At 45.0% G+C, this 24,523-nt stretch overlaps 1 protein-coding gene across 2 annotated transcripts in view; it reads right to left on the minus strand.

Moving 5' to 3' along the window:
* Nucleotides 1-2,190: 2,190 nt before the first annotated feature.
* Nucleotides 2,191-24,523, minus strand: part of RAB22A (RAB22A, member RAS oncogene family) — a 53,496-nt gene continuing 31,163 nt past the window's right edge. Inside the window, exons 3-8 of one of the 2 annotated variants that reach the window (XR_011570151.1) lie at nt 22,960-23,041; nt 14,293-14,364; nt 14,094-14,200; nt 13,436-13,545; nt 12,749-12,980; nt 2,191-9,260 (exon numbers count right to left, since the gene is read on the minus strand). Coding sequence is in view for 1 of the 2 variants with exons in the window: in XM_019972132.2 (XP_019827691.1) it covers nt 9,163-9,260; nt 13,436-13,545; nt 14,094-14,200; nt 14,293-14,364; nt 22,960-23,041 (469 nt within the window). In the remaining variant the exon portion in view is untranslated. The remainder of the gene's footprint in view (nt 9,261-12,748; nt 12,981-13,435; nt 13,546-14,093; nt 14,201-14,292; nt 14,365-22,959; nt 23,042-24,523) is intronic. The other variant, XM_019972132.2, reaches the window with a different exon arrangement.

Genomic DNA, 24,523 nt, shown 5'->3' on the forward strand with positions numbered 1-24,523 from the left:
TGGGTTTGATCCCTAGATTGGGAAGATCCCCTGGAGGAGGAAATGGCAACCCATTCCAATATTCTTGCCTGGAAAATCCCATGGACAAAGGAGCTTGGCGGGCTACAGACCATAGGGTATACACGTGTACATGTGTGTAATTTGTTTTATATAGTCATACGCTATACATCCTGCTATTTTTCACTCAGCAATACACACCTTTCCACGTTAATTTGTATGTGACAGTTTATTCCTTTCTGCTCCTTTTCCAGAAACTATGTATAAGGCTGCAAAGACTATTCTATTGTTTGTGTGAATTCTTCCGCAGTATCTCCAGGGGGTGGTGCCTTTAGATGAGGACTGAGGGGTGGGGCATTCTCCTCTAAGAGGCTGGACTGTGTTTCCTTTTCACCAACAGGCCAAACACTAGTTCACCAGCTTGGATGTGCATTAGTGTAGTTTAATACTCTGTAACTTGTTAATTTGCTACTTGTATTTTTGTGTGAATTGTTTTCTCATGTTATGGGTCCTTTCATTTCCCTTTTTGAGGGTGGTTCTTTCTGCATCCTGGACGCTCTTCGTTCACTACAGATAGTAATTCATTCTCTCATATATGCAGCAAGCATTCCCCCACCAGGTTCTGGTTCCCCTTTCAACTCCATCTATTGTCTGTTCTGGTGTATCTGAACAGACTAAGGACCTGTGAGTCGAGCCTGGGTCTGGGGCTCCCCACACATGCAGCTCTAGCTGTGGGTGTAGTATCACCTGCAGCGCTGGAGGATGTGGACTAAAGAACACACTGAATGCGAAAATGCAAATTCCACTGTAAGATACCACTACTCCCCTGCCAGAATGGCTAAAGTGGAAAAGAACATACCAAGTGTTGGCAAGGATGCTGAGCAACTGGAGCTTCCTGTCTCAAAAAATTGGAAGAAATGAAAAAACCCAAACTAATGACAAACAGCTATTTTAACTGAAATAGATGAAGACGATCAGGGAGATGAATTTTCAAACAAATTATATGCGAGGACGTACTCTTTGTTAACACTGTGCTGAATGCCAGTTATACGAGCATCTCCCCCCAACAGTCAAGTGTGCTTGGCTCCCTTTCACCTTCTCATTTTACGGATGCAGGCCACAAAACTCAGAGAGGGTAGGAACTTTGTCTAAGGCCACATAGCCCAGGAAGGGCTAAGTTGAGGCACCAACTCCAGTCTGTCCGTCTGCAGGCTTCTCTGCTCTCTCAGGTTCCCTCAGGTGAACACATCTGCTGTCAACACAAACTCAGCATGAAGCCAACTCTGCTTCTATCTCAGAGGGAGGTCAGAGAGAAAACCAGTGTGTGAAGCTGTGCTTCTGTGGGCACGGCATGGCACTGAGGACATCCAGGCTGAAGTCCACTGTGAATGGCAGTGCTGGCATCTTTGATGAAACCAACCGGATATCAGAAGATGGTATAAAACTTTTTGCTCATGAACCTGAGTTAGTGAGAAAACAGTGTTCCCTCAAAATGCTTGCTGGAGGCTGTGCGGGCCTGCCTCCAGCAAGGTTCCCCCATCTGAACCCTGGAAGGACATGGACAGGAAGGAGGAGGTGACTAACGGAGAGATGCTGGGAGCTGGGTTGATGGATACAAATACCATGCTGCTCACCAGACACCACAGCTACCAAAGTTCTGGTATTTCAGTTTTCAAAAATCATTTTTAAATGACTTCAGAAGATTTAGTTAAGAAAAACACATGATGAAGGACTGGAATGATGCTAAAAAGCTGTAACTCCAGTACTTTGGCCATCTTATGCAAAGAGTTGACTCACTGGAAAAGACTCTGATGCTGGGAGGGATTGGGGGCAGGAGGAGAAGGGGACGACAGAGGATGAGATGGCTGGATGGCATCACCGACTCAATGGACGTGAGTCTGAGTGAACTCCGGGAGTTGGTGATGGACAGGGAGGCCTGGCATGCTGCAATTCATGGGGTCGCAAAGAGTCGGACACGACTGAGCAACTGAACTGAACTGAACTGAACTGAAGGACTTCCCTGGTGGTTCAGTGGTTAAGACTCTGTGCTTCCATAGTGGGTGAGATCCCTGGCTGGGGAACTAAAATCACACATGTCCCAAGACACAGTCAAAAAAAAAAAAAAAAAAAAGGAAAAAGAAAAATGTGTGATGAAGACTATCACAAAGAGAAACCAGTTGAAGGGCAAATATGTTATCTGTAAACATAGCACTTTATTAACAAAATGTTTACACTCGCCTTACAATACAACAAATTTTGTAGTGACTTAGCATGTTATACTCTATAAAAGTTTAGTATAGAATATTCAAGCTGAAACAATACAGTTTAGAAGTATGCCAAATCAACCACCATTTGCAAATGATCTACTACCAGCCTAAACATAAAAAGAAAAATCTTACAACAAAAATCAAAAGATCAAGTTTTCTTTCGTCAGCATCTACAAACAATACAGACACCATGTGGTTTATATATAGACTTAGGTCCAGCCCAAGGTTATGACTGCAAAAATAAAGTCTTCAAACATTCATACAAGCTTGGCAAACCATCATTACAATATTTCATCACAGGTAGTCAAGCAACGCATCATGCAGGGGAGCCATGGCTATGAATCTGGGCTGCTTATAGTGCAACAAGGCGGTCTAAACTGTAAGCAACTTGATTTTTTTTTTTCCCATAATAGACACTATTAGAAAAAGGCACAAATATCTTACTCCTTGCATCAGGTCTTGAAAAGGCATGACATTCTTAGAAGAAATAAGAATTGCTGGTACATCGGCTTAGCTTAATTTTTTAAAATGTCTAGGCTCGTCTATCTCCATATCTCTTTTCAAGACTTTAGGCTTAGGGTTTTCCAAAGTTTAACAAATGTTCTAGTACAAACTAAGTGATAGTTCTGACACTTAACCTGCCTTGTTGCCAGCGGTCGAAAACATTGTGTGACGCGGTCATATTGCCACTGTAAACCAGTACCGCCCATCTCCTCTCTGGAAATACTAGACTTTTGCCCCTAAATTAGTCTGTGTGTTGTCCGACATCACTGATTGCCATTGCCTCTTGCTTTTTCCCCCCCGCCGTGGGATGAGGTGGGCAAATCTCATTGCTGTGACCAACTAAGGCAGTACAGGAGGGCACGTCGCACACACTGAGGTGGTGGTGGGTGCCCTGCGTCTTTAAGGGAGAGCCCGCAGCAAAAAGCGAAGGAGAAATAAGGCAAGAATCACGGCCTCGATCACAAGGAAGTCAAGATGCCAACTCTTAAGAAGGTCAGAGGCGTGATGGACCATTGTGTGAGTGACTCGTAACGTGGGATGATGGAGAGACTGAGCTGCTGGAGGAGAGTGAAAGAAAGAAATCTTTCCCAGGGCCATAAAACTCTGTCTACAAGACACAACAAATGGTTTAAAAACAGAGGCACCCATCGGTGGCTCTGACCAACCAGATGCTGGTAGCTCTCCCCATGCTGGATTGACCTGACATTACGCGCATAATCCATTATTAAGAAAAAGTGTCCTAAACTGTGTAATAACCTCATGGGCAAAGTAAGCGGAGGTATACAAATTTAAGCCCTGCTTTCAAGGTTTTTCCAGTGGGGGTGTGTGTGTGTGTGTGTCAAACTGACAATTCAAGTATAAATTTCATGAAAAAATTAATTAATTAAGTGTTAAGCTCCAATGTGAAATCATGGGTGCTGGGTGCTGACTATTTCTGAAGTAGGAGGGGGAGTGTTGCCTGCAGCCCTGACCTGCCCCATGGCAGCTGGGTGCTCAGTGTGGGCTCTGGCCTTGCCTTGTGGAAGAAGGGGTGGTGGGCTTGTCTCTGTGACCTGAAAGGTGGGCACTTCCTGAACAATTTCAATTCTGAGTGAAAATTACTGGCTCTGTGAGTGAAATGCTGTTTTAAAGATGGATTTCTTCTTTAGTATTGCATTAAACCATTCGCTTCCGGAAACAAGAAGTTCCCAAATCAAGAAGTTGCATCAAACCAGTGTGTTTTGTTTCTTTTGCAGGATTAACTAGATGATTAAGGTCTACACTTTAAAACTGCCAACTTAGAGAAGGCGCTTTCAAAAAGCCATCAGTACTATCTGAGGATTTTCCATTAATTAGCTGAATTCTTGGCAATTGAATTCCCGCTCATGGAAAGCTACCCAGAATTTTATTTGTTTCCATTATGAAGCATTTTGATGAGGCACTGGACGCCAGGACCATCCACACTGATGTGAAAATCAACTGGCAATGAATTAAAAAAAAAAAAACAACTCGGTTAAATTTGTTAAGATTCCATGGTTTTAACTCTACTATTGATGAAAAATTCTAATCTTGCTATCTACCTAAAATGTTGAAGGTAATAAAAGGAAAAGATGGAAGATTCCAGATTTTTCTTTTTATTAAACTTCTGAATCCTTTTGTTTGGAAGCCACACGTATTCTAACCTATCTAGAATTGATTATGCTCTAAGAGGAAAGAACACAGACATTAGTTATTTCTGATGGTACAGACCAAAAATTAAAGTTGATCTATGACACTGGAAGTCCTTCTAGATTTGGAGGGTAAATCATTTTCCTTATATGCTATGAGAATCCTGAAGGACAAACTGAGAAATAAGGAGATTCTTGGTTCTATTTATTCCCTTTCTTCATTATGTCTATGAAACTTCATCATAACAGGTCACTCACTTATCATTCTCTTGGACTGAAAAAGTGGAGGCTCCTGAAAAATGTAACACCTTCCTAATTTTTTTTTTGAACTTTCATTTGCACATAAAACAGGACAAATGCCCCAGAATTTCACTAATGTTTCTTGCAAATCGGATGATCACATTGCCTGGATTTCTATTACTGGAAGTTGAGACAAGTAACCTTGCTGTCAAGAGAAATGGGCAGAGGTCATTTCTTTTAGTTCAAGGTCAGCCAAATTCTACTCCCACTTCCCTCTGCTAAAACCATACAGCATCATGTTTATCTCCTGGATAATTCTGTTGCTTGGACTGTTTTTTAATCACAGTACCATAGGAGTTAGAACACATCTCCTAAATATTACTCTGAATCATTGAAACATTTTTGATGGACCATGTGTAAGTGAGAGCAGGTCTATAGTCACTGCCCGACCCCTGAAGGTACATCCTGTTTCTTCTTTTAAAAAATACTAACTTTAAAGAGGGAGACGATCTCCTGCAAACAAACAAGTCATGCTGCTGGTCCCTTTACAACAAATTTAAATAAGGAAGGATTTTCACAGGTTTCCACTCTCCAGCTTATCACTGTCGTTTAACTTTCATTACGGAGATGGGGGAGAACGTTTGCAGCCTAATGAGTTGAGAGAGGAAAGGCAGCCTGAATCTGTGGGCTGTCATTACCCCAAGATGTTCTACAGTGGGTCCCTGGTATAGATGAGAGTGAAAGGAATTCCAGTGACTTTTCCCGGGGAAAAGTCTCCTCACTGCTTATACAGGTTCTTGCAGAGACATCTGAACGTTATGGGGGGTCTCGTCTGTCACATATATAACATGCTGCACACGTTATTTCTTATACACTAAGGGGCCATGAATCACGTTCTCAGCGTGTTCTGGAAAAAAAAAAAAGAGTGAAAAGATGCTTGTAAGAATTTATATAACCTCTTTTGAAACGTACTCTCAGACCATAAAGGATGCATTTAACAGTGAACAAATGCCTTTTCAAGCTCTGAGGCTGACAGGCCAATTAGCGTACTGCTGTCTCAATTAAACTTGCCCATTTTAACGTGATGCCGTAAAAGTTTGGAGTCTGACGTCTCCAGGAGTCTGACGTCTCCTGGAGTCTGACGTCTCCAGGAAAGCCATGGAATGTCATCTGAGGATGTTTTCATTGCTCTGTCAGGGTTTAATTTAGAAGGTCTTGCAGACCTATGTTCCTTCTTGAGAGCAGAAAAGAAATAAATACAAAAACATAAAGAGAAGTTCTGGAAGTAAATGTGGTTTTCTTTCCCTTTCTACACATTTAGAAATAACAAAAGCTGATAGCCTCAAGAAGGACACCGGCCCACTGAAGAGATGGAGCCTCTGGCACAAAGGGTCCAGTCCTCTCAGATGCAAGGAGGCACCCAGGAAGTGTGTATATAATGGGGGGCAGGCACTTCCCACAATATCATACATGGGTGACAAGGAAGTGAGTTATTTTGAAGGAACCAAACATTTCTGTTGCAACGTGTAGCACTTGGGCCTGACTGTGGCTGAAGAGCAGGTGATGGAGGTTTCATTTAGAACCAGAAGGACTTGCAGTAGGTACTTCTCCCTAATAACTTCTTAAAAGGAGTTTAAGATGAAGGACACTTAATCATACTCCCCCTTTATGTTCTTTTAATCACCAAATGGTAATTAATGAGTTATCACAGAATCAGAAAAACACTTGTGTGAAAGGAGAGTTCTGGAGATCACTGGTTCCTAGGACTGGACGCCAGCAAAGACCTGATTTTCATTTCTCTGAGAGGAATCAACAGACACTCAGAGCTAATGAACAGCTTTTCTCTTTTCAGTCCCCCAAGTTTTTAAAGATGGCCCTGCGTCATAAGAGAACCGAAAGCAGATTTTTATAGATGGGCTGTGTCTCAATTCCTTCACAGCTTTTTCTCATGATAAGAGGAATAAAGGATGTATGAAACATGTATTAAATCCCTGTTTACTCAGGTGAATAATCCAAAGTGGGCTCAAAATAAAACACTGCTTCTGATGTTAATATCCATCCTTGTGCTTCAGAAGCAAACAAGGTACCGGAAAACATCCTTTCCCCTGTTCTCATCGAGTATGGATTATGGATTCTGAGAGCAAGGTGCAGTTGTTACTGCTGAGTATTAAGAAGACATCATGTGAGGTACAGAGCCACGTTAATTTCTGAGACAGACTGAGGAAAATGAGGGCAAGAGAGGCCCCCAAACTGTGTGGGGAGCATGTGGAGAGGACCACGAGGATCAGGAGAAGGCGGCTGCGGGGGCGGAAGGATGGATCGTGCTGGGCTCTGTGCAGCCCACGTCACAATCGGGTGAGAGGTGTTTGGAGGGGAGGCCTCACCCACCAGAGAGGCATGGAAGCGCTCTGCCCACCCTTCCCTGTGCACCCAGACACCATGAAACCAGCCATGCTGATGGACAGCTGTGGTGGAAAAACTGTGAAGGTCAGAGATCAGATCCGTGTCATCTTTTGCTGAAATAAGGGCCACACACGCCTCACCTCTTGGTTAAGTCGAGTGTTTTTATTTTGCTGTCATGGAGACAGAGGCCTAGTGGGGGGAATGTCAGGGACCCACCAGGGCAGTGGCCTGATGGCCAGTCCATTTGGATGTATATGAAGTGAAGCCTACCCACCCTGAAGTGTGAAGTGCCTGGCCCTGGAATCACGCACGCTGTCCAAATTCTGCTAATCTCACTGGGGAGGAAAGCTTGATGCCAGGGGAGGAGAGCATCCATGCACACTTTAAACAAAGCAACATGAGAATGTTCACTACCTACATTCCTTCTATATGATTTCAATAAGAGAATAAACAATTCCAAATGCTCAAGATATACACTATGGGGAAAGGAATTGTTTTTCACTTAATCTGAGTTATAATTTTCCCATTAAAATCGAACCATATCAAGTGGGGGGCATGAAGAAATAACCATTATTTTTAAAAGTTTTGACTGTTCAGTTTAAGGGTAGCTCTGAAAACACAATTTGGTTTGAAATTCAAGCTGTTTCATTTCCTATTTAATCTTGTAAATTTCCTTCCCTTACAATACTCAGGTTGGAAGGGTGCCAGATTAGACCAGGAACAAATTTTCACCAACTTCACTTCAGTGCTTTATTTTTAGATTATATTAAAAAGCTCATTAGGCTCCCTGAGGGAAAAGAGTGTTAACCACTAAGAGAGGTAGGGGAAAATAAGGGAAAGAGACGCGGAATTGTTAACAAGAGAAGCGCTCTTCAAACAGTTGGTCTGAGGCTGCTGTGAAAGCTAGAAGCAGCTTATTTCCAAGACCAGGTAAATGACATGGGCTCAGGAGCTTGGTCTTGTACCCCGAGGCTAGGAGGGACTCGTCAGGCTTCTCCAAGTGGCATCTGTCTGCACGGTGGCTTCCAGATGGGACTGTAGGGGAGGTGTGGTGGGAGGGAAGGCAGAGAAACCCTTGCCAACCCAGAGCCACATGCTCTATGCTTCTGCACCACGTAAAACGTGCTTCAAAGAACTTCCGTGCACGGACTGAGAAACGGGGTGCGCGCGCCAGGCCGGTGCAAGAGTGAATGGAGTGGTAAACAAAACGTAGAATTTATTAATGTATTTACATAATTTATAATCTGTAAGCAGTGGTCTCATAAATATATGACTACAACTTTACATGTGCTAAGCAAGCTGCAGATAACTGTTTCCCCCACCAAGACAGCTCGGTTAAATAAAAAACGGACAGCATTTACTCCACTTTCTGGGCTTCCTCTCTTCTTTTGGAAAACATGGCTAGTCAGTTTAAACTGAATCTGCAATTCAACATGTTCCAGGCAGCCTCTCTACCACCACCATCTCAATCATCAGAGCTTACCTAAAAAGGTGCGAGTGACGTGCCTGGGGACACGCATGCGACAGGGTCCTGGGCTGCTGCGCCCAATTGAAAGTGCGTCAGAGACGGCAGGGGCGGGTGCTTCTCCATCAGCCCCAGAAACAACCCACGTCAGCTTCAGACGATCGTAACTGCCATCTCTCCACGGTGGTAAGTGCACACATTCTAAATGCTACCATTCCCTCTAACAGTGGCAACGGGAAACCAAGGGAAGGAATGTCTCCACAAGGCTGTTTTTTTTTTCCTCAAGAACCACAAAAGTGCTAATTTTCCCTTTACAAATGTGACATAGAATCTTGACTACAAAGCTACTCAATGATCTTATCCTACCATCCACACAACTGTACATTCCTTCTCAGCAAGATCAGGAGCCAACGATGCAGTCCCTGTGTACACAGAGATTCTTTACAGGACGGAAGTCCACAGACTGACGTATTATTGCTGCAGTCTCCAAAGAGGAGACGAAACCGGTCAATTCCTGTGAATCCTTGTTGCCCGAAGAAGATCCAAGACTGGCAGGTGACCCCCGGAGGCGGGGCCCAGCCCTCCCGAGACCTGTCAGGACCACCTACTTCATCGGGAAGCCCGGGGGGCCGAGGCCCGGTCAGCAGCAGCTCCGCTTTGGCTCCGAAGGCTGTCTGCGGAGTTTGAAGCCCTTTCCGCCAGAAGGTGGGCTAGCGTCAGTGGATGGAATTCTTCGACCTAAACCGAGAGGACAGGAGGGAGGGCAGTGAGCATTCACTTTCTCAGGCTTCATTCTCATACATGACCATTCTATACCTGCAGTTTGACAGGTCTCACTAAAATTAAGAAAAGGTAATAAACTTCTAACTTTGGGAGACGTTTAGAAGAGCTGCAAAGGTAACATGCTGCAAAGACGTTTAGAAGAGACATACAGAAGAGCTGCAAAGGTAACATGCAGCACTGCTGGGTCCCCTCACCCAGCCTCCCCCGGTTTGGGGACTTCATGGGATGACCGTGGGACTTGGCAAAAATGAAGAACTTGACACTGGAACATCACTATTCACCCAACTCCAGACTTTGGGTTGCCATCAGTTTTCCCACTAATATCCTGTCATTTTTTTTTTTTGGTCCCAGGGTCCAAAGAAGAGTATCACCTGGCATTTAGTACACATTTTTTAAATGAAAAAGATTTAACATGTTAAAACTGCATCAGAACGTCTCTATCCTTCTGTCTTGTAGCAGAGGCCACCTTTCAGAGAGAGGTGTGCGCAGACGTGCACAGAACACACACGCACCCGTCCCTGTTCTTAAAACCCAGGCAAAAGCACAGACTGCTCTCACGTCATGCATCCTGGGCACTGCCCAAGCAGAGTTCATCTACAGGCTCTGTGATGCTGCGTCTGTGGATGTCCTGCCATTGATCCCCAATTCACAGATAGTTAGCTTGTTTCCAGTATTCTGATGTCATTAACAACAATGCAAAGACTATCTTGGTGTAGGACAAATGGACCAGCTGGGAAGAGCTGGGTCACGCAGTTCCACTCATGGGTGTTCGTCTGATACAGACACTGTACTCCCAGGGTCTATCCAGCACAAACGCAGGAACGATGTGCAATTTAAATTTTGACAGATGCTGCCAAATTGCTCTCTGAAGAGGCTGCACCACTTTATTCTCCTACCAACAGTGCATGAGAATGAATGGGTTTCACTTTACTGCTCTGTGAAGCATAGTGTCAATTTTGAGAGAAGCCTTAAATCACCCAGTCACCCACCCTCCCTGATAACTTCAGGGCTGCTCCCAGTACCAGGAGCAGTTCCTAACTCTGTCTAGCACCTTGGACGCTCACATTAGTCAGGAGCCAGAAGCCCATTATTACATGCTTGTTCAGGCAGCGATCTCCTCTCTCCCTTGAATGGGGCCCCAAGCTCTTGGAGGAAAGCAGCATGTCTCTAGCTTTATGTTTCCAGTGTCCATTCAACACACCACCTGGTGCTGAGATACTTTGAAACCATGGGACGAACTGACACCCACATGTTTGGCAAACTGGGGGGCGGGGTGGGGGGGAGGGCAGTACACAGCATGGTGCCTACGAGGCAAGGAAGCACCCCTAGTAAGTCCTACAAGCATTTTCAAATGCCTGCATGCACTGTTATGACCACAACACAAATTTACTTATAAGTTCTACTGACTCTTGTCATCATTTATTTCTCAATAAATGGATGCTGAAAACACAGCTGGTATTACAGAGCCATCTCTGAAATACTTTTAGAAGAAAGCAGAGAACACCTTTGTGACCTGGGAATAGGGAAGGATTTCTTAAGCAGGAGCTAACTGCAAGGGAAAGCAAGGACAAAGTGGATACATTAAGATTTAAAGCTCCAGTTCACGGAAGGAGTTGATCCAAAAATGAAAGTCAAGGTGCAGAGCAGAGCTTTCCAACAGACATAATCAACAATGGACTCATAGCCAAAATAAACTATAAACATTAAGACAAAGGCAGATAAATCCAACAGGAAAACAGGCAAAACTACACAGAAGAGGCTATCTAAATATTATAAAAATGTAAACAAATGCCGGCAAGGTGCTTGACTTCATTCACTGTCAAAGTGGCGGGTCACGACCCTGCCGGCCCAACATGGAGTGACTGGGGTTCTCAGATCCCACTGGTGTCCGCGTTGATGGGTGTGACCACCCTGAAGGCTGCTGGGCAGCAAACCTGTACTCAATGTGCGCATACCTGATGACACGGCAAATCATCTCCTGGGTATAAACAGACCCCAACAAAAACGTGCACACGTCGTGCACACTGGACACGAAGCAGAACGCTCACAGAGGTTCTACTTGTCACAGCTCGAAACTGGGGACAACCACCAGATGCCTATCCATGTGGCGGTAACTGCCCCGTGGAGGTGGCCCGCCCTGACACACACTCCACGGCAATGACAATGAGTCACGTGCTCATGGGGACCTATCTACCAGATGTGATGTAGAGTCAAACACACCAGACACACGTGAGCAAATCCAGTTTGTTTTAAAAAGCATAAAGTCTAAAAACAGGTAAAACAAGAAGAGCTGGTCATCAGGATGGGGGCTCCCTGTGGGAGGGGGAGGGGTGAGGTTCTTGTCAAGGCCTCAGGGTCTTGACATGGGTGCTGATCCAGGAGTCTACTCAGTCTGTGAACACCCCTGGAGCTTTATACTTCTGATGGGAGCACTCTGCAGCATGTATATTAGACTTCAATAAAAAGCCAGCAAACTCAGGCCCCATGCTAACTCGATCTTACAATGCCCAGTAAATAATAAACTCAATTTACATCTCTCTAAGTTTTTCTAATCTTTTGGAACATATTTTTTTTTATTCTTCACAGTTAAAATCAGTATGTACAGGCTAGTTTTTATATAGGGATTTTCACTGCTGGTAGGCTTCACTACTTTCCTATTCTTAATACTGCTATAGAACACTTTATAAAAACAGTGATAATTATGATACCACATACCTAGATATTTTAGCTTGAACTAAACTGTGAAAAATTCCCGACTACCTTTACACACTGCCTTTTAGGAATGCATCTGAGTAACTGCTATTTACAATCTAGGAAGACGATAAATATTATTGCTTTTTAATGCTGGAAGGAAGGGGCTGGACTAGGGCTCACACACCAGTGTCCACCAGCTGTTCCAGGCAGCAGATGGGCCCAGCAGGCCTGCATGGTACTCTGAAAATATTTCAGGAAGTGGCCAGATTTAAAAAGTGTGACATGTTACATAAAATGCAGATCTCTGAACAAACTAAAAACATCAAAAATTAAAAATAAAACCAAAAGTAACCCCAGTAATGGGGTAGCCAGGTGGCCAGGGGCCTACCTGCCACTGTCGTCCACTTGCTGGAGCTGGGCCTGCCCTGGCCAGTTGTCAGGGTCACCAGGGCTTCCTGCAGCCCCCAGGTCCTGGTGTGCCCCTAGGTCTGCTTCCCTGGGGGCCGTCCCAGCCTGGCCCTGCTGGCCCTTCCTCTACGTGCTGGCCAAGCACCCTTCTACTTTCAGATCTCCCCAAAGGGTGGATCTCAGTGTGGCTTTCTCCTGTCCTTCTTGTGCTTGTTCAGTTAACATGAACCTCAGGGCTCTGCACATCTGCTCTGTCAGGGTCTGGCTCTAATAGTGCATCCTCAGAGAAGCCTTCCCTGACCACCTGCACAAACTCTTTCCTTTCAGTCTATCTTATATACTTTGTATTCCTGCTCATCATCAGAAAGGGTCTTGCTTCCCTGTGTGCTGTCTCTCCCCCAGTGGACCGCAGAGGCTGCCCCGTCACGCTTGCTGCTGTCTCCCCCGAGTCTGGAACAGGTCTCAGTGAACATTCTGATGAATTGGAATGAAATGAATGAACAGATACGATCCATGGACGGTCCCAGAGGTATGCAGCAGACTCTCCCATTGAGTGTCATCACTGTAACACTTCTGGAAAGGGAAAGAGGAGGGGAGGGGAGAGTGTCTTAACCTCTCACTGGCAAGAGCCTCATATTAATTTCTGAGGACTTTCTTATGGGGGAATTACACACACATTTCATGTCCCTTTATTTATCTTATTCACATTCGATGACTTTGGATGACTAACTGAAACACATTTAAAGAGACAGAGGACAATGACAGCTTCCAGGACCCCAAGGCCTTGCACATTACTGATTCAGGAGCAACACTCCTCCTAGAAAGAAGGGCCAGTCATCAGGCAGCAGCTCTCCAGCAATTACAGCCCGATATGAAAACCCACTGTCACTCTTCAATTCTCAAATCTCATTCCACTGAGAACACCACCAGTCTAGACTGCTCTGTGTAGGGAGGAAGTTCCCCCTGGCCAGATAAAGCTGTACTAAGTTGCTCCGCACAAAAGAAATGCATGAGGTACAAATACTCACTAATTTCTATAAAGAGTTCATTTATGTTTATCGCGTTCTTTGCACTTGTCTCTACAAAGACTGCATGGATGGAGTCGGCGTAGTCCTTGGCATCTCTCTCCATGACCTCTCTGGAAAACAATAAACTGTAGATCACAAACTCTATCTGTCAGGAGCTTAATGTGATCCCCATCTAACCCAGTAATTAACCAGATTTATGATGATCAGAACGGAACCTGGAACCACTAGCAATGCATCTAATGGAATGGTCAGAGAATCACCATGGTTTCTCCCCTCCCCCTCCCCCACTACAGCCCTTGCTTGGAGGATCATGGAAGTGGTCCAGAAAAACTGCCAATCAACATGCTTTCCTTCAAATGTCCTTTCTCCATTCGAGTACCCTGTGCCATGGGAGCTGAGGCTACACCAATCTCAGATCACGTTCAAGTGTGCTGCAACTGACGTTTAAATAAATTACACACCTGTCTCGATACATAGTCTAATGAGGTCCGAGTGTCTGAACTCTCAATTTTAGTTCGAAACTTCAGGACCCCAACCAAACAACAAAAAGGAAGTTTTCAATGTCAGAGAGAAAACAGAAGCTAGGTTCTTCTACTGGATACTGCTCTGTTAGAAGAACACACAATCAGCACTGGTATCGCCTGCACTAATAACTTACCTTACATCGATAAGATCACACTTATTTCCTGCAATGGCAACTACAATATTGGGTGGGCCGTGCTGCCGAAGCTCTTTTACCCAATTCTTTAATGTTGAAAATGTCTCCTGTAACACAAAGGAGGAAAGCAACTGGAGACTGAAGCGACCTAAACAGAGTTTTCAGAATAGTCTCAAGAAGATGGTATGTCAGGCCTTACTTCTTTCGTGATGTCGTAAACAATTATAGCTGCAGCCGAGCCTCGGTAGTACATTGGCGCTAAGGCACGAAACTGCAGAGAAGAGGGAAAAATAAACAACAAAATCGGGAAAACTGGTTAAATATGTTTCTTACTAGACTTTGAAGCCCATTATTCCCACACAGAAGGTAATCTTTCTCTTAAGCCAAGAAAGATGACATGATGCTTTAAAGCAAATGAACCAGTAATTACCAAAGGCAAAAACTTCAAATCTAACACTGAAATGCCGCTCAGAAGGTACTTTAGAATACACTTTTATGGGAATTAAATACGTGCTATAAACAATTGTTTCAGTTGAAAAGGCTAATTGCACTCAATGTTATAATTTCCAAATTCATTTGTTCAGTAGTCCTTTAAACTTTCGCTCCCCAAACAAGGAGATAAAAATAATGCTGTAAATAGTTCTCCAGAGAAGTGCCTGCATTTGGGTGTCGTAAAGATAACCTGCAATCTAAATGCTGATTGTGCTACAGAAATGAGTAGACATTTACATTCATGGCCTGGATGAGCTTGTAACTCGCTTTTTTGATATCGTCCACATACATGGCAATTCCCCAAAGCGGTACATATCTCATTCCATTTACATGCATTTAACTCTGTGTACAGGGTTTCTTCCCACCAATCCTCCTCCAGCTCTCCCCCTCCCCCCAACACAACAGGGAAGAGAAGGAAGGACAATCTAAATAGTGAGACTGATTTAGCGGGCCATTTGTTTTGATAAGGTGTCAGATGGAAAATGGGATGTGCCCACCCCAGTCAACCCTGGTTTCTGGGCATGTGTGTGTTGGTCAAGCCTCCCGCTCAGTGAATGTGAGGTCAGTGTATGAGACAAGACATTGACTTGTGCTTGATTGATCTCTGTTGTATCCCCTGACTTTGAAACCTGACCCCTACACGCGATGTGAGAAGTACTATGGGACTCCCCTCCTGCTCTCTGTTCTGTGGCTCCCCTTCAAAACACAGGACACTGTTATCAGAAGTGAGTACCTAAGAACTGTTTAGGTGCAGGGTGATGTCAAAATAAGTGCCAGCCTCAAACATCCATCCAGGTTCAGTTCAGTTGCTCAGTTGTACCCGACTCTTTGCGAGCCCATGAACCACAGTATGCCAGGCCCCCCGTCCATCACCAACTCCTGGAATCTACCCAAACCCATGTCCATCGAGTTGGTGATACCATACAGGTTAAGCGTTACTAGTCTCAGAGAGAAAGATCCCTGCCTCTGGGGTCAAAGTTGGAAAACTTCCAATAAAATGTTAAGTTTTAGAGAGAAAAAAAACTTGTAAGAAACTAAGGAAACCAGATGATTAGGTGGGAAAGACTCTGAATTGCCCTCCCCGGGATGACAGAGAAGCAATCAGATGGCACAAAGACTATGGTACTAGCTTTCACTTTTGATGCATGATTCCAGCAACTTCCTTTACAAGGCTGTTGGATTTTGTGTGTGTGTGGTATTTAAATTTGTAAAGTAAGATTCATTTAGAGAAATGCAAAGATTTTAAGGCTGATAAAAGGTCTTAATTTTGATAAAATTACAAATGTGTATATATACATTCATCCTGTCCCATCCCAAGATAGAAAATGTCTTTATCAACATGAAAAGTTCCCCAATGCTATTCTTTTCAAGCCCCTTCTCTATTCTTGATGGTAACCCTTCTCTTCAAGTCTATTTACTGCTATAGATATAAAAACTAGTTTTCTCTTGCTTATGGTCTGCACAGAATATCCACTTCCATTCTCTTATTTTCACATGATCTCTAGGTTTCTGTGTAAGGTAATCCCTTCTATAACCAGCATATTGTTTGATTTTGACTTTTGATCCAATCTGAAAACCTTTGCCTTTTAAGTGGAATATTTAGTTCCTTTACACTAAGATCAGATCAGATCAGTCGCTCAGTCGTGTCCGCCTCTTTGCAACCCCATGAATCGCAGCACGCCAGGCCTCCCTATCCATCACCAACTCCCGGAGTTCACTGAGACTCACGCCCATCGAGTCAGTGATGCCATCCAGCCATCTCATCCTCTGTCGTCCCCTTCTCCTCTTGCCCCCAATCCCTCCCAGCATCAGAGTCTTTTCCAATGAGTCAACTCTTCTCATGAGGTGGCCAAAGTACTGGAGTTTCAATTTTAGCACTTAATATACTTCCTGATATATTTGTTTACTGATATTAGGACTACCATTTTGCTACTTGCTTTATATTTTGTTACATTAAAACAAAATAAAACCCTGTTCTTCCCTTCCTCCCTTCTTTTGCATTAACTGTTTTTTACTGTTTACTTTTAATGTAGTAATTAGTCCATTGGTTTTTTAGTTATGCCTCCCTGTATTACTCTTTTAGGTAGCTGCTCTCGTAACTACAATGTGTGTCTCTCATAGCTGACTTAGAGTTTAAAATGCACCACCTTATGTGAAAGATCAGAACCATGCAAGATTTCTTATCCCACTGTCCTCTGTGCCGCTGTCAAATATTTTAAATCTATACGATAATGCACATAATTCAATATTATAATTTTTACATTAAATAGCCAATAATTTTTTTTTTAATAAAAAGAAAAATCCCCAGATTTTTATATTAACTGTTCCAAGTGGTTCTTGTTTCTTCCTTGGATCTCAAATACTATCTGGCGTCATCCCCTCTAGCCTAAGAACCTTTCTGAGACCACTGCTGCTAAATCCTCTCTGCTTTTCTTCTTCTAAACATGTCATGACTTTGACTTCATATCTGAAAGATAATTTGGTAAGTGGGTAATTCTGACTCTTTGAAACGGCTCCATTGTCTTCTGGCCTCCACTGACTATGGAAGCTGCATGTGCCTATGGTATTATCTCTGGCTGCTTTCAAGATTTTCCTCTTTAACTTTGATTTTTAGCAATTTGACCATGATAGACTTAGACACAGATTTCTTAGTATCTGTGAGTCTGCTAAACTTTTGGATTTGTGAGTTAATTCCACCAAAATATGGAAAAATTTCAGCCACTGTTTCTCGAAACATCTTTTCTGTCCGCCCCCGCCCGCCCCCCACCCCCCGCTTTTTTTTCTTTTTAACAACTTCTGGGTCTCCAGTCACACATACGTTTGATCATTTGAATTTGTCTCTAGGTACCATGTTCCTGTATTTCTACTCTCTGTTCTTCTGATTTGTTAATTTGTCACTTATCTGGTGGATTTTTCATTTTAGATCTTACAGTTTTCAGTTTTAGCATTTTCATTTATCAGTTGCCATTTTGTGTGAGACTCCCCATCTGTAGTTACATATTTAAAATATCTGGTTTCCGTTATCTTCTCTGAAGTGTTAGAATACTGGCTTATCACCCTTAGATGGTTTTACACGTGGTTAGGGTGAGTCTATGTGGGTCTCTACTCCTAAGACATGGCCCTTTGGCAGTTTCTGGGGGATCCTAGGGTATTGATTCAGCCTTACGTAACAGGCAGGACCGGATTCTAAACCCTGCTTATTCTCACGAGCAGCAGCAGGACCTCTGCTCAGTCCCGTCATGGCCTCTCCAGCTGCTGGCTTCTGTTGAGGCCCTTAGTGTCACTCCCGTGCTTTCACAATTTGAGGGTTAAGCAAAGCCAGGAAAGGGATTTATAAGCTGATTTTCAGGGCTTCCTGCCTTGTGGGATTCATCTTTTCTGGGATGTGCCTCCTCTTTTCCCAGCTGCTCTAGCAACCTTGACCTCTGCCCTCAAATACTGTGAGCTATGAAGACAGCCCCCCACTTGAGTTCTGGCTACCCTGTGCTGCATGGTCGTGGGTGTGCCTTCTGGGGGAAAAGCCATGAAAACTTGAGTCTCATTCGATGTCATTCCCCTTTCAGTCCCTGACTGTATCTGGCGGCTCCAAAGGACCTTCGGAGTTGTTTTTTAATGCTTTGCCCAGTGTTTATACATAACTGTTATCTGTGTGAGGATTAGCCTGTTACAAGCTACTCCTCCATGACTGACACTGAAACTCTTTCTATATACCGTACTTGTGGTATAAAAAAAGAAGGCAGCAGCTTACAAAGAGACTCAAAGGATGTGAGCATAGTTCTGCTCCCAATCAGGCCCTAAATCGGGGGATGGACAGCTTTTTCTGGAAAAGGCCAGTGGTAAACACGTTAGGCTTTGTGGATCACGTGATCTCTGCCGCAACTCCTCAACTCTACCATGGAAGCAAGAGAGCAGCCACAGACAGCAAGTTAACAAATAAACACAGCTGTGCTCTGAAAAAACAGGAAGTAAGCTGGATCTGGCCTGAGAGCCACAGTGTGGACCCTGGTCATAGATGTTAAGCGATGTGTACACGTTTTCCTGATTTCAAACTTGAGTATATCCCTTATGTGACTCCTGTGACAACAAATGACTCCAAGTCTTCCTGGCACTCTGACCTCTAGAAATGGTCGTCAGGAGAAACCACATTAAGATTCAGGGACATAAATCTTCAAGACTGGATGCAGTGTCTATTAGACTTCGGTTAAGAACCTTTTTTTTTTACATGATCACACGCAGATGGCAAGTATTTGAAATACTGCTGCTACAGTTACGGAGCACTTCTGACATGGATGTGAGGTACACGTTTGCGCAACAGCTAGGTCTGTCACTATGCTTCTGGAGGACTCCTTGTTGGTGAAGGAAGATTGGTGGGGAAAGATCATTTTAAATTAATTCATTTAGGGATGAAAAGGTCTGAAAAGGCTCTGTCTTGAGAAAAAAATTATGAAAACAAGTTTTATTTTATCTGATATTAGAAAAAACTTTGGCTTATTATTGCAGCCAGTTTCTTGAATGAACACTGAGTCAAAGTTGATTGATAAATGGACCATGATTCTTCTGATAGGATCATGTTGTTCTTGTTCAGTCACTAAGTCACGTCCGACTCTTTGCAACCCTGTGAACTGGAGCACACCAAGCTCCCGTGAACCACATGCTGGCACAACATGGTATCTATTTTTCATTTCGTGTTTGCCCTTCCTAGTCCTGTCACAGGAAGGGAACTTTTACAAAATATCTGAGGACTCCCATCGGTTTTCCCTAGGCCTTTTGATACACACATCATTATCTTCTGAGGCACTTATGTCATCACTTTGATCAGTAGCTTTCTCTTCACTTAATTTAAGAAGCTCCCTACCATCAATGGCTTCGTATAACATCTGTGGAATTCTCCAAATCACTTTCACTGACTTAATGAAATTACTTTGCAATCAGTTGTGACTGGACCATCAAGGATAATCCATCTGTGAAGACGTGAGGGTCAAATGGGAAGGATGTCCGAATGGTCAGTTCATCATGAATGGCTACATCTTAGGATGACTTCTGATTCCATGATAAATCTCATTACAGAGAACTGAATAACAAATACATAGATATTAGAAATGCCTCATTTGAGGCATGCACTGCTCACATGACAAAAGTAGGGGGAGGATCTGGGCCTGCTTCCCTGTGCCAGAGTAGGGCTCGCAATTAAATGACATAAATCCACCGGTATCAGTGCTGAGCACCAGGGGTTGAGCACATAGATGTGAGGACAGCCCCTGCCCCCAAGGAGCTAACAGAAGATAAACAGGCAAGGAGACGGGGTACAACCTGGGGGTTGTGGGCAATCACAAGGATGGTTCAGAATACAAAGAAATACACTGAAGAGTCTACCTGCTAATTGGTCTACCTGATACCAGAGCACCAGGTCAGGCCCTGTGCTAGGCCCTGGGACCATAACCCCGTGGGCCTGGTTCTCAGTTTCTCGTCTGTGGGGAGAGCCTGTCAGGAGAGGTGTGTGGACAGGTAGCTACTTACAACTTGGAATGAGGGTCCTGAGGGAAATGAATAGAGCACATGAGTCTGAGCGAACTCCGGGGGTTGGTGATGGACAGGGAGGCCTGGTGTGCTGTGATTCATGGGGTCGCAAAGAGTCGGACACGACTGAGCGACTGAACTGAACTGATGTACAACGAGCTGGGGTGGTGCTGAGGTGCAGAGGGATGAGGGGAAACAGGAGGGTGTGATGCTGAACCTGGGACGGAAAGGCTGGTAAGGAGCCAGATGGCCATGCCCTGCGTCAAAGGACAGTCTTCTGGTGCAAGGAGTGCTATGTGTGAAGGCCGACTCTGGTGTGTCTGAGGACATGAACAGAGGCCCCTGGGCTGGAACTCAGAAGGTGAGGGGAGGCTGGACAGGAGGCCCTGGAGAGCAGGCGGTGCAGGCCATGAGGGCTCCGCACACCCCTGGACAGGGTGCGGCTCCCAGGAGAGGGGCAGCCGGCAGTTCCTGAGGAGCTGAGCAGGAGGGTTAACAGAGTCTGATTCAGGTTTTCATAAGGGAACCCTAGGTCCTGTGAGGAGAACAGACACAGGGTGACGGGGCTGGGAGGAGGGAAGGCAGGGAGACCAGTGACCGAGAGAGGAACTCTTGGGTGAGAGTGAGAGGTGGCAGGCCACTGATAGTGGACACAGGGAGAAGTGAGTAGACTTAGAAGCTACAGCTGTCAGGACAGCTAAAGGGGAGAGAGCACCTCCAGACTCACACCTCAACGAGGTGGGCCTGTGGCAAACTGAGGAAGGCAGGGGTGGTGGGGAAAGCCCCCTCAAAGCAACATGGGATGAGAGTTTTGAAGGCTGAACACGCATTCTCCAGGCTAACGCTGGGAGGGAGGGTGTTCCAAGCAGAGGGAATGACGGGACATGGGTGTGAGGCAGGCACTGGCCTGGTGACGGCAGATCTGAAAGGTTTGGTCGGTCTTGGAGGATGAACTGGTGGGAGGAGGTGACAATGGAGAGTCTGGCGGAGGCTGGCACCATCCAGGCCCAAAAGGCTGTGTCTGGGACAAACAAGCAGGAAAGGCTCACAGAGGCGCCCTGGAGGATTTTCACAGCATTTCTGATTCGCTGTTGATGTTGAGCTCTTCTTAAACCCTATGATTTGGCAACGACCAGCTGGAGTGGGGGTGCACGGCCAGCGTCCCTCTCCTGATAGTCTCCACGGCGCAGGGCTCTGCTGGGCAGGCCTCCTGGGCCCAGCTGCCTCATCTGTATTCCCAGCGCTAGCCTTTGGCTGGCTCAGTGATCGAGCTCCAGGTAGGGGTGAGGGACATTTGCATCTCAGAGCAATGACTCCTGGTGCAGAATCAATTAGAGGTGGGGAAACAAGAGGCAGGCAGACCAGCTAATTACAAAACTTAACAGAATTCTGCTATCATGGCAACAGCAAGAGAGACGCATAAACCCTCGTGTTATTCTTTTTTTACGTTCTGAAAAAAAAAAGAGATGTTATACATCACTGTGTCTATGAAGACAGGCTCTGATTCAAGGCATAATGGAATCTATATTATAGTAGGATGCTTTATGATGAGGGCTTTGCTGTCTCATCAAATATATGGGAGGGGTAACTGAGATGTGGGATTCACTGAAAGGGTACATATATTACTGGTATGAAGAGCCATGAGTTTGTGGCTAATAGGCTGGATGCCAGGGCTATGTCTGTGGACATACTCAGGGAGGCTCTGTGGGAGGCGGCCCTTCTGAAGGATGGGCGAGTGATGCTTGGCCAAGGCCCACCCACCTCAGCACACATGGCCCAGACAACGCAGGAGCCGTGGGGACTGGAGACCAAGCAGACACATCTCGATGAGGAAGTGGACATAGGTGTGACATCCAGTGGTTTAAAAAAATAACACAGAACAGAAGAAACCAAACAGAACGAACTTGAGATGTGAAATCTGTACGAATGTGCAATGTCTACACCAGGACAAAAGGAACGCCTTGTTGTGCTCTCCTCCATTTGTCTGTGATGATGCTTGTCGGGTTTTACACCATTCGAAGCATCTATGCTGTCTCAGATAAGACTGTGGGGACAGACTATTTCTCCTGATTACTTCCGCTATACTTTTAAGAGCTTTAAGATAGCACAGCGCATCCATCATATGTTCTGTTTTGATAACACTGTTTGAAAACAAAATTAAACAGGAGCTGAATAATGGGGCAGCTGCCAGACACACCTCAACAGGGAACTCAACACAGGGAAGAATGGGGCGGCAGCAGCAGCCAGACCCTTCCCCACTTTCCTGTCCCGTCCCATTTGGGTGGGCTTTGTCAAATCCTCTTCTGCACCGAGGTACCATGGCCCTGGCCCCACTTCTGGCCCAGGCCCTCCCAAGGCAGACAGCCATCCAGGACAACTTTATCATCAGGCGTTTAATAAGCACTATTGCATGGCACAGTGTTAGCTCATCCATTTCACTTAAAGTCTCAAACTTTATATGCTGTTAAAGTTCCCTCTTTAGCTCTTAAAAGGCGGCTATAATGAGATGTGCTTCACTCTCCCTTCCTACCACTAATTCTTTTATATCTCTGCTCAAGGATGGAGCCCCAAAATTACACACCATGCTCTGAGCGGGGTTTCATCAGGCCTGTTAGTCAGGATTTACTTGAAGACACTAAAATATATATAAATGCCCTCAGTGCCCACGAGCACTTTCTCCATCTGTGGACTTCGTGGTTCTAGTTGAGCAGGAAAGGGCTGGCCGCGCAAATGGGAACGTGTGTGTCTCCGGTGCAGAGAAGGGCAGTGAGTGACGTGAAGCGACGGGACCCAGCATTGCACTGGTGCTTTCACCTGGGCCTCAGGAAAACACATAGTGATGCAAAGGGTGACTTACTCGTTCTTGTCCAGCTGTGTCCCAGATGAGGAATTTATGTAGTTCATTTTGGTACTGGACAGTCTTGGTCATAAAAGATGCCCTACAAAGAGAGACCTAAACGATCAGAACACAGGTATTTAAACCACGTCACCAGCCCGAGTTGGAAACATCGTTTAGACCCCACAGTTCTCACACTCCTGCTCCACACTACATTCTGACTGTGGTCCTCTTTGGAGTATGAATGAGACACTCAGATGCTGGCTGCATGCTCTAAGATGGAAGGGTTCTTTGGCTTGTGGCTGCCTAAACTTCACATCAAAAGAACCATGAGATAATTTGATAATCCAGACATTAGCCTCCCTTGTAATATACTCAAGCTGTTCTTCAGAAAGATGGCACCATGGGAAAACTTTTGTGAAAACCTGTGTGTCCAGGAAATGAGTGTACTAGTAATGAGCAGTAGGTCATTTGGCTTTGTCCTCAGCCCATTCCTAAACCAAAGGATCATGTGAAGAGCTAGTGTTAGACTAGGGTTAATAAAACTAAAATACCAACAAGAAGCACAAAGACTCCCAATCACCACCTCTGTGTTTCAGTAACAGATCGGCCCCCCACTGGTTGTCCTGCTAGGCCACCCCAGTCCTGGGTGGAGAAGGAATGCTCCTGTACAGGTTTTCCTGCTCTCTGCGAGGGACTGCTCCATGCAGGGGCCTCTGAAGGCAGGGCCAGGGGCTTGTGCTTTTGGGACAACCTGTGAGGAACTGTGGAACACGTGCCTAGACCCTCTGGAGGCTCCTGGATGAAGATTCTAGAGGCCTGTCCCAGGCCAGCGCTAGCTCCAATGCTACCTTCTACTCTCCCAACCCACCAGAAAGCTCCCTGCTGGGAAGTCCTTTGTCTCCCAGCCTCCTCCGGGCATCCCAGTCTGGCAGAAGAACCCAGGGATGATTATGTCTTCTTTCCCACTGAATAAACCTTATGGGGCTGAGGGTCAAGCTGTGCTCTTGGAATCACACCCTCATCATCCTAATCAGGACAATGAACTCAATGGCTAGACGTTTTCACATATTCTGAATCTGAAATATCTTTGAAGAGATTCAAGTAGCAGTTACATAATTTTCAAAAAAGTGCAAGCTGAAATCAATAGAATGACTTTCTGAAGCATTACTGAGCTTAGGTTAAGTATCAGAATCCTTAGTTAAAAAACTTTTTACACTTGCCATGGTTAAATCAGGATGTGTACCAGGACTTCTCACTTTAAGGAAGATCTAAGCCTTCACACGGAACACAGCCTTGTCTGACTCAATGAAACTAAGCCATGCTGTGTGGGGCCACCCTAGACAGGTGGGTCATGGTGGAGAGGTCTGACAGAATGTGGTCCTCTGGAGAAGGGAATGGCAAACCACTTCAGTATTCATGCCTTGAGAATCCCATGAACAGTATGAAAAGGCAAGATGATAGGATACTGAAAGAGAAACTCCCCAGGTCAGTAGGTGCCCAATATGCTACTGGAGATCAGTGGAGAAATAACTCCAGAAAGAATGAAGGGATGGAGCCAAAGCAAAAACAATACCCAGTTGTG

Source organism: Bos indicus, chromosome 13 (genome assembly GCF_029378745.1).
Source record: "Bos indicus isolate NIAB-ARS_2022 breed Sahiwal x Tharparkar chromosome 13, NIAB-ARS_B.indTharparkar_mat_pri_1.0, whole genome shotgun sequence".
Classification (NCBI taxonomy): domain Eukaryota; kingdom Metazoa; phylum Chordata; class Mammalia; order Artiodactyla; family Bovidae; genus Bos; species Bos indicus.